At 40.4% G+C, this 13,406-nt stretch overlaps 1 protein-coding gene across 1 annotated transcript; it reads left to right on the top strand.

Annotated features, from left to right (window-relative positions):
- The first annotated feature begins 692 nt into the window (after positions 1 to 692).
- On the top strand, positions 693 to 13,406 carry pitpnc1b (phosphatidylinositol transfer protein cytoplasmic 1b). Its single transcript, XM_085918813.1, has 11 exons — positions 693 to 783; positions 870 to 1,065; positions 5,225 to 5,373; positions 6,380 to 6,468; positions 6,707 to 6,714; positions 7,178 to 7,249; positions 7,917 to 8,006; positions 8,423 to 8,578; positions 9,259 to 9,322; positions 10,283 to 10,360; positions 11,768 to 13,406. Exons 2-11 carry the CDS (start codon positions 1,018 to 1,020, stop codon positions 11,911 to 11,913), a joined length of 900 nt encoding a protein of 299 aa, XP_085774939.1. The 5' UTR covers positions 693 to 783; positions 870 to 1,017; the 3' UTR covers positions 11,914 to 13,406.

Raw genomic sequence — 13,406 nt, 5'->3', positions numbered from 1 at the left:
CCAGCTGTTGGTTTAGGCCCATTGGATCTCCTTCGTTTTTTAACGAGAAAGCTACGAAGTACATTTGACACCTTCAGTCAAACTAAAGCTAAAGCGGCGCAGGACTCAAGGACGCGCAAAAAAAAAAAAAAAAAGCGAGAACAGCGCAGATTCCACTGACTGAACATGTAATCCATCTGAAGGTCACAAGGTAATAGCACGTAAGCGATTCTGGTGCTGCCTTTAATAGAAGTTCTTGTGGTGACGGCGACCCTCTCGAATCAACTGCAAGATCTCCGCAGCCTCGTCTCGAGAATGTATTTCGAGTGCAAAAATGAATGTTGGGCGTAAATGTTTTTAATGGTGGTTCCTTTTGACGTCATTACGTTTTCCTTTTTCATTGTGATTGTCACTGTTCATTTTCAGTCAGCGGCAGTTGGCGGCAAAATGGCCGCCCCCTGAAATGGGTACAAACAGGTGGATTTATTTTTGTTCCACAAACTTAATGTCAATCAGATATCTCACCGTGTCTTGACTTGACTTCCCCTTTAAATGGGTTTCCATGGAAACAGTCAAACAGACACATGAGAAGGGGAGGGGAATATAAACAGGGACACAGGTGAGTCGCTGGTAAAGTGGGCGGGGCGGCCAAGTGCACGGTTCCAGAGAAAAAGATAAGGAAAGAGCCAGGCAAAGGAATGCAAGGGCAAGAGAAAAACAGCAAAGGTTGCAGTGGGAGGAGACTCCGATACCGCACATGGAAAGTCCGGGGGAGGAAGCAGACACAACGAAGGAGTGGAACAGGTAAAGTTGGTTGTTGGCCATAATTGGCTTTGTGACAGCCGGGAGGAGCGAAAAAAAATAATACTTGAAAGTTGAACCTGACTCAGATCCTTCTGACTGAGTGGAGCGTGTGCGCCTCTGACATCAGCGGAAGAAAGCAAAAGCAGACGAGCGTGTCAGGAGAGGTCACTGGCGTGCCCGAGCGCCACCACATGCGAGCCAGGCAAAGAACACGGCAGCAAAATCAGCAGCAGCATGTTGGAGAAAGAATACCGCATTTGCATGCCGCTAACTGTGGAGGAGGTAAGTCCGCTCATCCTCAGACGGGACCTTTCATTGCCTCTGCTGAGAACGGAATGTTTTCTGAACTGTTACTTGGCAGGATTACGCAAAAAAACTGCTCGACCAATCTCCCGGAAACTTTGGGATTGGTTGAAGGCATGGGAGACTATTTTTTCCAGATGGTGTTTATTTTTTACTTTTGTCTCATATACTGTAATTTTTCAATAATTAATAGAAAAAATAATACATTTATTATTAATAATAATAATAGTAATAATAATAATAATACATTTTATTTATGAGGCGCCTTTCAAGGCACTCAATGTCACCGTATGAACATAAAATACCATACACAATTAAAAGAAAACCAAAAACGTAAAAAAAATTTGAAGAACATTTAAAGAAATAGCAAAATTAATCAATTAATCGTCAACAAACCGATTCTCAAATTAATCGCCATGTGTTTTATTCATCAAGTTATTGTTTAGAGACATATTTTGACCTCAAGATGGTCCAAATCTTCTAATTTCAGGCACTCTCTGATTTCGCTCATCCTTAAATAAGAAATTTGTTTCTTAATATCTGTTTTTACTTTGGAAAACAATGCTTTCTTGTGTGAACTTTCTCAACTGTTGTTTAGTTGTTTTTCAATGACTAAATAATACAAAAATAAACAGATAAAATGCTTAAATTGCTTAGTTTTTAATCCACTTTAATGCAAATAAAATTGGACCCGATTATTTGATAGAATAATGGATAGAATCGATTCTAAAATTACCGGATAGTTAAAGCCCTACAAAATTGCAATAAATGTCCCTGAATCTGATGATTGCATCTGCCTCACATTTATGTAGTTGGGGGGTTCAAATCCGGGCTCTAGACTTTCTGTGGCTTCAGCTTCCTTACCTTATTTTTTTTTTTTAAACAAACTCAAGCAATAATTTAAAAAGCAATAGTATATTATATATGTCTTAGAAGCACATAATGCAAATAAAGAAGTAAATTAAATTATGAACTACGTCATGGAGCAAATTGATCTCGAGGTATGACCGTACTTACCTTCGGTTTCGTTTTTTTACAATGACTCGTGACACATTTCATAGTTTAGCAGCAGAAAGAAAAACTGTTTGCTCTGCCAAACACTTGGTCGGCCCGCATCACAACACTGCTTTTCCGGGTTTATTGACCTCCCCCTTCTTCTTCAGTGTACTGAAGCACTCCATCCTGCACGGGTGCAAACTTGTCCGACCGGTTTACGCTTAGGCGAGATCCGAGACGTACACAAAAAGCTTCCACCCTGCAACATTGTTCCCGGCAAAGGGTGGGACGCCTCAGGGATGAGCGTGTTTTCTTCCTAGTTGCTCTCTGAAAGGAAAGTCTTGGTTGCCCCCTCCACACACACACACCTCCCACCCGCCTTCTTGTTTTACCTGTTAGGAATGACAGCAGCCCAAGATGGGATTTACTGTATCAGTGCAGCTCACAGACGCTTCATCCTGCAGCAAATCCTCCTCGGCCTGAAAGTAATCTAAGAACGACTGCAGCTCATTTAGGACGCTGTCACATCAGGGCACTTAGCGCCGGTCTTTAAATCCTTTCGGTGGAATTTTAAAAGGTGCCCCGTCGACATGCAGGTACGAGCTATCAACTTGAACAACACTCCAGCGCGGCTGTGACAGACAACGCTCGCTGCTCACGTTCAGCCGGGAAATGTGCAGTCTGAGGGTCTAATTTGTCATCTGATTTACTTGATGGCGTCTGGGAGGAACACACCAGCCCTGAGGTGCTTACACGCGTGAGCAACATGAGTCAAATATAATATAGGAATAATAAAGCATGAGCCGACGACTTTGGATTCTATCAATCACAATGGAAATGCAAAACAGAAACGACCTGAGCAGAAGATGGCAAATATAATATGCACCAACAAATACAGCAAAAAACATAATAAGAAAGTGGATAAAATTATGCTCATGTATAATAATGATATATAGTGAATAGATATTAAAAGTCTACACACCCCTGTTTAAAAAATGACAAAGTGACATTTTTGCATAAGTGTGCACACCCACTAACAGTTGAGCTGTCAGGATTGGGGAGGGGGGGAAGGAGTTTTACCATTGACTGATATTTGGAACTGTTCATAATTCCCTGCAGCTTCCCCAAGGCTCCCAAACTCACGTGAAATTTTTTCATGGGTCGATGAAACAAAAGGCAAACTTTTTTGGGCATAATTCTAAAAGGTACGCATGGGGATGTGATGATATGACTTGTGCTCACAAGGGTTGTTAAACGTAAGCATTCCGATGTAGGTCACAATCTCGGGTACAGTCATAAACCAACCGTTTATATTGCTGACTTGATAAAGAGCCAATCTTCCCTGAAATAGGACCTCTTCCTGACAAGCAACAGCAAATAACCTTTGGCCAGTTCGTCAGTGGAGTTGATATCATTTACATTTAAGGTTTAGCAAACATCTCCCTTGTCGTGGACGGGGAGTTGAATTTGAATGTGATTGGCTGATTCTGAACAAAGCCACATCCCCGCTCATAAGAGGGTGTGTACACCTGTGCAAACAATCGGTACAGCTCAGGTAAAAAAATATGACATGACATGTCGGAGGATGTCACCAAAAAATGGGTGTTTGAACAGGGGTGTGTAGACTTTTTAAAATCAAATATGTCAATCTAGAAATACATCTTTTATTGTAAAAGAAATTCATTTTTTATCATATAATGCTACTATTTCAATTTTATTTTTGTAAAAATAGGATAGTGAAGAGTCTTAAAAGGGCTGTGTTATTGCTCATAATTGAAAGTTTATTTGAAGTACAATGTTTTGGGATATGTAACTATATTAATTTGTCACTGAACATTCTACATCTCAATATTTATTTTATTTTTTGTTTGGTGTTGAGTTTTCCCTACCAGCAAAAAGAATAATCTAATTTGAATAATTATGCAAATGTGTCTTTTAAATTATTTTAAAGAAAAAAAAGGTAGCCCCTAGATTTGTTAAATAATTCATGTCAACATTAATAATAAATTCCATGTTTGTCTGCCAAAACGTCAGATAATATTTACACAAATACAGGAAGGACAGGTTGGCTGTTTATATACACTCAACGTCCTCACCTGCAGGAAGTGAATAAATGCCAAGCGCATTTTGACGGCTACGGTAGTCATTGTAGCTTTTATATTTTGGCACACGCACTTGAGATTCAAAGGCATACCAGCCCGTCGGACGTCACGCTGAGATTGCCTGACAGATAAAATCTTTTGTGTGAAATCTATCCACTCATCTGACAACACCCCATTCTGCCTTTGCAGTAAAAAAAGTAAAAGTAATTTTTTTTTTAACAAGCACCAAGTAAATGTTGACACTGTACAAAAATTAGACCAAGAGGAGGAAGAGTGTCGTAAAAGTGTCATGAGTGAAGGATGATCTCCTTTTCACCTAATTTGGGTTGGGGGTTTTTTTTCAATTAAAATGATATTTGAGTCATTTGCCTTGCTATGACAGATATTAATGACATTTTGTTTACAATGCTTTTTTGTCCTTTACCAACAAATCTCTTTTTTAATCAAAGGAGACAAGATGTATTCATGAGAACTAATGTTTAGCCAAGGAAAGGATAACAACATGGGAGTGGAAATACATGAATGTGTCAAACCTGAACTTCACAAAAGCTTGAAAAAATAACTGATCGCGTCAGGCTGTCACGAAAGGTTAAATAGTTCGGAGCACGTTGACGTTATCCCCCCGAAGACGGGACAGAAATGCAGAATTATCATTTTTTTATTTTCTGATAACATCAGACATTCTTTTCTTTGCCGTCACTCAACAAACACACGGCTATTGAATAATGCAGCCAGACGGAACAATAAAACTATTTCTCATGTACGCGCTAACAAACAAACGGAACGAGAGATAACTCGGGTTTAAATTTAGCAAGATATTTTTAAGCACAAACTACAAACACTTTGGCAATCAAATAGTAAACGCACTTTGATCGGGTTGGGATTTTGATCTAGAACCTGGGATGAGCATATGGTACCTGGACAAAAATATTGGGACACTTTTCTTAACTTGGACTAGCGGCGTCCTTCCTTCCCTGCCGTGCGCTTTCACCTTCTCACAGTCCCAGCAAACATTATTTTTTTTATTTCTCTGGTTCCAGTACAGGATCGGGCAACTGTACATGATCAGCAAGCACAGTTGTGAGCAGAGTGAAAATGGAGAAGGGGTCGAGGTGGTGAGGAATGAGGCCGATACTCACCCCGAGCACGGCCCGGGACAGGTGACAGAGAAACGAATCTACCTCAGCAGGTACGAACAATAATTGTGCTATTTCCTTTTCTGGTGCTCGACTGTGCTCATGCTCGTCTGTGCTAATTGTTTTTAATTTGATGACTAACTTTACAAGCTGTGATCCAAGTTTTGCATAACATGCCGTTTTGGGCCTTTAGTAATTATCCCATTATTGTTTTCCGTTTTATTTTGGTGTCCCGACTTGTTAGTACCTGCATGTGAGTCAAAAGCTAAATATGTTTACCAGTTGTTAGTGATATCGCCAGCATTAATAAGTATAATGGTGTTACTACTCCCAAATTTTCTTTCAACTGCTAAATTAATTTCTCACGCCTAATCTCACCTAACTCATTAACCTCAAGCAACCTCAACTCTTATTCTAAGCACACCTTTAAAGCCGCCAACTAATCCTAAAATAAACTCTTAAAGAAGTCAAGAAATTTTCACACTCCCAAGGATTTTCCTAATCTCTCTGTGCTTGTGAGAGTTTCGGTCCTCATTAGGTAAGCTTCGCCAGAAGTTATACACATATGGATTTGTGTTTATGTCCTATGTTGTAATCTTAGCACCCGGTCCTTGAGTACAAACATGACAAAATAACTATCTTACCTCCAAATCCTAAGAAATATGTAATCCTCATGATTAAATAAAATGAGAATTTGTACACACATACTTGTACTAATGGGTACCTTGAGCTGAGCAGAGTATTCACAACTACCAAAAAAGTAAGGACCTTGATACCTAGAGTACCATATGTGAGGTACTATGACCTGAAATGAACCCCAAGTGCCTCGTTTGCATAAAGGTGCCTTCACGAAACTGAAAATGGCTTCTAAGAAAATCTTATTTAGATTCAATTACTGCAACATAATCACACCCATAAATGAATTGGCTAAGCCTTATGAGTTTCCATTATGAGTCACACAACCAAAACTGCTGCCAAGAAAGTTGCCTACAGGTATTTTGGCCATGAAACTCATTTCTTGGATTTCTGTTTACCTCTCTGTGTCCTGTGCGGTTTCAGTAAGCTGCCAGCCTGGGCGAAGTCGTTTGCCCCGCGATTCTTCTATGTGAAAGAGACGGCCTGGAATTTCTACCCTCACACCATTACAGGTGCTCATTTACGTCCTTATTAAAAGGAAGGACGCTTTAACACCCGTTCATTATGCAACTGGTGTTTACTTTCAACAGATGTCCGTGCAGGAATCATCAAATATTTATTATATTTGCACATACTTGTGTGTTAACACGAAGGCATGAGAGCAAAAGCGTGTCGATGCATGTGGGAGTCACTAACGCTCTGTTTGTTTTCTTTCTTTCTTTTCCATATTGAACATCTGCGACACAACAGAATATTCAGTAAGTATTTTTTTTACTTCTTGCTGAGTTATAACACCATTGGAATTTTCATTATACTTTTTATTGTGACTTTTTGTTTTTGTAATTCATTTACTGTATAATCCAGTGAATATAGCACATTTTATTTGTTTTTCTTTTTATTATAATTTTTGTTTTTTTTAAATGTATATCGATAGTTTTCATTTTTGAATTAATTTACCATATAATCCAGTGACTATCACACATTTTATTTGTTTATATTTTTTATCATTTTATATAATTTATTTAATTTTATATATTTTTTATATAATCTAGAGAGAGAGAAAGAGAAAGAGAGAGCGTGAGAGAGAGAAAGAGAAAGAGAGAGCGAGAGAGAGAGAGAGAGAGAGAGAGAAAGAGAAAGAGAAAGAGAGAGCGAGAGAGAAAGAGAAAGAGAAAGATACTTTTCATGAACTTTAATAACCTCTTCTTGTCACCTTATCAGTTATCGTTCCTCCCCAAGTTCAGCATCTACATTGAGACACGGTTCGAGAACAACAACGGCTCTAATGACAATGTGAGTATGGATGAGCCAACAGAATCATTAGTAGCAGATTATTTTCCCATGTATTTTTTAAAGAAATAAATTGATCAGTATTCCAATAAAAAAAATACCTGATTTATTCTTAAATGTTTTGGTTTATAGTTTAGGCTTCTAAGATACAGGCAAATGATCTGAGAAAGCCTTTTTATGAATTTTTACATATGTAGGGGCTTCTTTTTTCTTTCCTTTTATTTTTTTTTATTTTTCAACAATTATACAAACAAACTCATTAGGGGAACAAATCGGGTTCATTTGAAACAAGGTCAGCACAAAAGATGTCATTACTACTAATTACATTACTCTTTTTGGGTTGCCACTATTATCGTAATCCTAGCCTGAAATTCAATGTATTTATTTTTTTTGTCTGTTATTACACAGCGTACATGTGCATCAAGACAGCCATGTCAAAATGTAGTTTTGGGTGCAGCAGCAGCAGCAGCACAAGGGCACATCGACCGAGCTGACATCTTTACAAGTCCAAATTTGGACTCCAGATTGGGTTCTTAATGTACGACTGCTGTCTTCAAACTAATGGGAGAGAATGACTGTCATCTTATTACGCCACATTACTTTTGCTCCAACATACATGTTCACGTTTGCGTGTTTTTTTCTCATATGCTTCTTTCTGTTTTGGACAAAGATATTTGGGACGCCGACGCCGGAAGAGTATGTGAGTTTCCTGGATATACTGAGTGACCCCATCCCCGAAAAGCACTACAAAGAGTCAGAGGTGCGTCTTAACATCTACGCCTGAAGCTCACTATTTGGCAAGATGAAGTCACTGTCACATTTTGAGCTTCAGTATCTACAGTATATTCGATACATGGGGTCAGATTGTATAAAAAAAAATTTGAGTTGGTTGGCCAGAAGTCTGAGGGGGGCCCGGACGTGCTTCATTTGTTTTAGTACACACGAGTATAAACAAACAAAAGCGATACCCAGTCACAGGTTGACGATATTAAAAAAAAAAAAAAAATCAGCATTTTAATCGCCCTTAAGTCGCTAATGCATACAGCGACACTTAATAGGCTGCACACAATCTGCTTGCGCACATAACCAACTTTCCCTCTTCGCATGCCTCGGAGGGCTTGGCTTTTCTGCTGGCTCAGCACATTCTCTGAGAGGACCTCTGTTTGCTCCGCGCAGGACCTGTCTCGCTGGCAGTCGAGTAAGACTAAGCGAGGGCCTCTGAAGGAAGGCTGGAGGGAGGAGCACCAGCCCATCATGTGCTCCTACAAGAGGGTGCGCTGCAACTTTGAGGTCTACGGCTTGCAGACCAAGACGGAGGATTTCTTACACAGAGTGAGACGTACCGCAATTTTTGTGCACAGTGTCTACGATAAAAACAATGAGGCCCATAATCCAACATGGATGCATTTTGAATGTACAGCAAGCGGAATTTGAATACAAAATTCCAATAATCATCTCAAACTGACCTAAATATTCAACCAAGTGATGTAACTTAGCCTAACGAACGAATGCTAGCTTAATGCTAAAAGATTGAATGAAGCAACAGAGACAGGCTAACTGAAACTAACTTAGACGCTACAAGCTTCAAACTGTTAGCAAAAATAGTTTCACACAACATTGTGGAATGTTCACGTGCGAGAACCAGAACAGAAATTAAAGACAAAATCTTTATATCGTAAGATCAGGATCTTGTTGACAGCATGCAGTAAAATCTTCTGTTCAAGTTCAAAAAGCTTCCGCAGTTCACTTGTGGTTGCGTGAACCAAAATAGACAAACAAGGCGTTTTTTTTTTCCAAATAGAGCAATCAAAAGTATTCATGACAGTTTTTATGATTACTTTAAGTGGATGACGTGCGGGCAATTAATTAGGGAGCAGCTTTTATTATAGCGACTAATCACACACACAACGGTGAGCCGAGAATTAAGCTTTTGCGATACAAACATTTTATGGGTGACATGACATGATGGCAACGAATGCCGTTTTATTTTTTACTGATGTGTCTTTCGTCAGAACATCCGGGACATTCTCCTGATTGGTCACAGGCAAGCGGTGGCGTGGGTGGACGAATGGCACGGTGGGTCAATCAAGACACAACAGTGTTGTGATTTTTTTCTTTGTGGAATATGAATTCTTTTGAAAACTCGGGTAGTATAAACAAGACACTGTCGTCGATTTTTTTTCAGTGCTTTGTTCCTCCATAATCCCAAATTCTATTTTCAATGTCAAAACTTAATGTGCTCCATATGTTTCTCTCGAATCGGGTCAAAAACTGCTCACTCGGAGGCACTATGCAGATGAACAGCTGTGAGCCAGGAGGAGAAAGCAATGTGGTCATGGCTCCGAAGTTTGCTGTAATCAAATGTTAAAAATCGGAGCGAGAACGTTAATATGGGAAAAAGAAAACATTTCCACAAGAGAACTCGGGGGATTGGGGATAAACAGCCGTGTTGCCTTGAGGAAAAAACACTTTTTAGTGAGGCTAATGGAGGCGGAGGGGGGGCGGCTGAGTCCGTTTTGTGAGTGGAGCATAAAGATTGGACTATGGAGCATGTGGTCTGATGAGTCCCGAGTGAAGCTATTCTAGGATGATGGGCGCGAGAGAGAGAGAGAGAGAGAGAGAGAGAGAGAGAGAGAGAGAGAGAGAGAGAGAGAGAGAGAGACAAAAAATATATTTCATTCAAAAATTGGGTCAGTTGATGAATTTACTGAATGAGCAGATTTTTCTATGAATGGATTTGTATTTTCATCATGCCATGCCGACAAGGATTTCAGAAAATGGCTCCAAAGCACCACTTTGAAGTGCCTGATAGAAGTTCCTCCCCTCAATCCGACAATGGCGCAACATGATGCCAAAGCACTACTTTTATAATCAGACAGCTTCTGTATCGTCTTAGGCAGCTTTTTGCTTTTCACTAAGAGCACAAAAACGAATAAAATATCAACAGTTGAAATAGATCAGATGTGATCAAAACTAAATACATATGTGAGATTGTGAAAAACAATAACAAACAGTGTGTATGTTTTCCTCTCATAGGGCTAACCTTGGAAGAGGTGAGGCAGTATGAGGACAAGATGCAAAAGCAGACCAACAGCAAAGTCAAACAAAACTCAGGTGAGGGACACGACTTTGCATGTTTGACTACATGTTTGAGTTGCAAAAAAAACCAAACCAAAACATTTGCTTAAAGCCTCAAAGGCTGCAAACAACGAGTCACTCCACAGCGACAATATCAGCGGACTATCAAAAATGGATTATGCATGGATAAAAAAAAAATAGGAACATTTCAAACACAAGTACCCAATAATTTGGAGTCTTTTCACATTTTTAGATTTTTTGGGGGGGGGGGGGGGGGGGGGGAATAAGCAGTACAGAATGTGCACCACCCTAATCACAATATTGGCTTAGCTACATTAAAATGATTATGAATGAATTTACAACCAGCCTGAATCTGTTCCGCGGCAGTGTCACTACGACTGCATTGTAGTGTGAATTAATAACGGCCATGCTGAATAGAAGCTCGCTGGCTGGCTGGCTGGCTGGCTGGCTTGCTGGCTGGCTGGCTTGCTGGCTGCTGCGCTTTCCCAGATGGCCTCTGCGCATCTGTGTTTGCGCGCCAGAGAAAAAGAAAAAAAATGAGAGGCAAGAGCAGTCATGAGGTGTTTTCACGAGGCGAGGAATGGAGACTGAGATCCAGACCGGTTCTTATGAAGTGATAATGCCTCCGCGTGGTTCTGATAAACAGTCGGCTGCAGGCACCTGGTGAACTTGTTCCGTCACCAGATCTTCACCACATAAATAAGCGGACATTGCAGCACTAAGCTGCAAATGTCAGACCTGCCCGTGCGTGTGTATGTGTGCGTGTTTATGTGGACGAGCGAGTGTGCGTGATCTGCCCCCTGCTGGTGAGTGAGGTCAACCTCATCCTCATGCAGAAGCAGAATATACAACATTTAAAAAGTAACTATCCACGAAAAACAATAGCCGTTTTGACAACTTGGCACAATGGACTTTAAAATCCCTGCACACAAATTTGTTTTCCAAGGGATGAACAGTTACAATCCTCGAGTGGAGTTCCCACCACTGTGTTGATGCAAGCAATATCAGAGATAAAAATCCCAGTATGGCCTCTCTCTCATCCTCCCTCCTCCCTTTTGTGTGTGTGCGTTTGTGTGTGTTTGTGTGCGTTTGTGATGATGAGACTTCAAGGTGCAACAAATCTGCAGTCATTGCTCACCCGGCTGCGGCCGGCCACGTGCCGGCACCACTCGCCTGCCATCGCTAGCGTGTGATTCTCAAGCACAAAAGCACATTAGTGATTTTAATTCCATTCATTCGACATAATAAAATGAAATGGATGTGATTTTACTCCAGTGAGTCGTAAAATAAGTCGCCCAGCGTGGAATAGCGTGGAGCCGTTCGCTTGCTTGACTTAAGTGCAGGCGGCGCGGGTTCAATTTTAATTCAGGGTCAGTGAGATGACAAATCTGGATTTTATTTTATTTTTTTGTGGGTTTTCAGGAGCTCCGACCTCATCTACTCCCATGTTCTCTCGCTCCATGTCCGTGACGGATGAGCATACGCTAAAGAAGATGGAAGCCTCCGAGCCCTCGGGGGGCACCACTGTTCCACATGGTCACATCCGGCTCAACTCCACCTCTGAATGAGAACCTGATTTGGGTCACAGCGTCAAACACAGTCAACATTTTTATTGACTTGTGTTGATTCCGTCATGTACTGAAAGCATGTTGTTTTTTAACAAGGAATATTTCCGCAGACGCCTTCAGGGGACAACAAGTGCACTTAGAAGAGCTCAGACCTCCAGCCAAGTCGATTTGGAAAATTTCAGGAATTTTCAAAGTTGGACACTTTTCACATGGATTAAAAAGGGAACAGACAGTAATTTAGTACAAACTTGAATGTAGTTGAAAAAAAAATATTTGAGCATAATAATTTTTTTTTTCGAGTTACATGCCATTGTTTTTTCTTTTTGGGTGGAAATCCAAGCTAGATCCCCTTAAATTGAGAGTTTGTTGTGTTAAAACTGCTAGCAAGACTAAAAAAATATCCTAACATAAACAAGCTCCATTCTCAAAATTACAGAGAACAAAAATATTAGTTTACAGAGAACTCATATCCATCTTTGAAAAAAAAAAAATGCAGCACTATCAATGGAAACTAGCAATAACACCATAAACAAGCTAACGTTAGCCACAGTGTTAGCTGAAATGTTCCAGAATTTTTTTCAACACACTTTGTAGCCCAACCACATAGGCTTAACAAAACCAATTTCGACGTTGAGGTGTAATCTGGATTTACAGCAAAATTGCATGCTTCCTTCCTCAGACAATCTCGAGTGCGGGACTTTCATCCCACACAGCACGTTTTGTGCGACTCTGAGTTATTACACGTTCATGTTTTATGGCGAGTCATCAAACTCGGCTGCCACGCTGCTTCCACGCGCACTCCCAAATACAAACATTTTTCACAATCACCTTTGGAAGCAATCACGCAAAATCTTGAGGACTACTCATCCGGAAAGTTAGCCTGAAAGGGCTTCCATATTTTCTTGTGACTTTCTTTATCTCCTCGTGAAGAACACGTCTACCAAAATGTCACATCACCGAATCAAACTGGATTTCAAAAAGATTCTTTGGTGTGTTAGAGCCAAATTTTGTGAGCATGCAGACGCCCTAAAAATGTTGATTGACTATATTTTTGAATTTCTCTTGCCTGGTGGTCACACTGTAGCTGTCAGGAATTCAGCGGACCACCATCTGGGCGTCACCGTTGTGCCCCCCGCCTCCAGACAGATGAGTGGATCTAATGAGAGAGAGGCCATCAATGTTATGGATCGGCCTCCCTCCGCACCTCGCCCGAAAGGTTACGGCGGGTGTATTGACACGCGGCGCCGAATCAGCGCTTGATCTCTTAGCTGAAAGCTGCAAAATGGGTCAAGCTGTGCTAAACTTCAATTAGGAGTCAATAATGTAGCCATGATTAACTTCATTTTGTACAAAAGAAGACTCGGCATTCTGCGCATAGATAATCGCATCATTACGTATGTAGCATTCTTTTTTTTATGAATCAAAAGGGCGAATGTATCAGGAAATGACATGATGTATTTTTGTTTTTTTCCAATAAATACAATTTACAGCGA

Source organism: Syngnathus leptorhynchus, chromosome 8, assembly GCF_054491065.1.
Source record: "Syngnathus leptorhynchus isolate UIUO chromosome 8, UIUO_Slep, whole genome shotgun sequence".
In the NCBI taxonomy this organism is placed as follows: Eukaryota; Metazoa; Chordata; class Actinopteri; order Syngnathiformes; family Syngnathidae; genus Syngnathus; species Syngnathus leptorhynchus.
Note: the sequence above shows the minus strand (reverse complement) of the source record. Positions and strands in the feature narration are given on the sequence as shown.

Bases quoted from the DNA above. Each gene is read 5' to 3' on its own strand.
- pitpnc1b (XM_085918813.1), top strand. From the start codon at position 1,018: ATGTTGGAGAAAGAATACCGCATTTGCATGCCGCTAACTGTGGAGGAG. The intron at 5,374-6,379 runs GTACGAACAATA...GTGCGGTTTCAG, and splicing joins AAACGAATCTACCTCAGCAG to TAAGCTGCCAGCCTGGGCGA. The intron at 8,007-8,422 runs GTGCGTCTTAAC...TGCTCCGCGCAG, and splicing joins AGCACTACAAAGAGTCAGAG to GACCTGTCTCGCTGGCAGTC.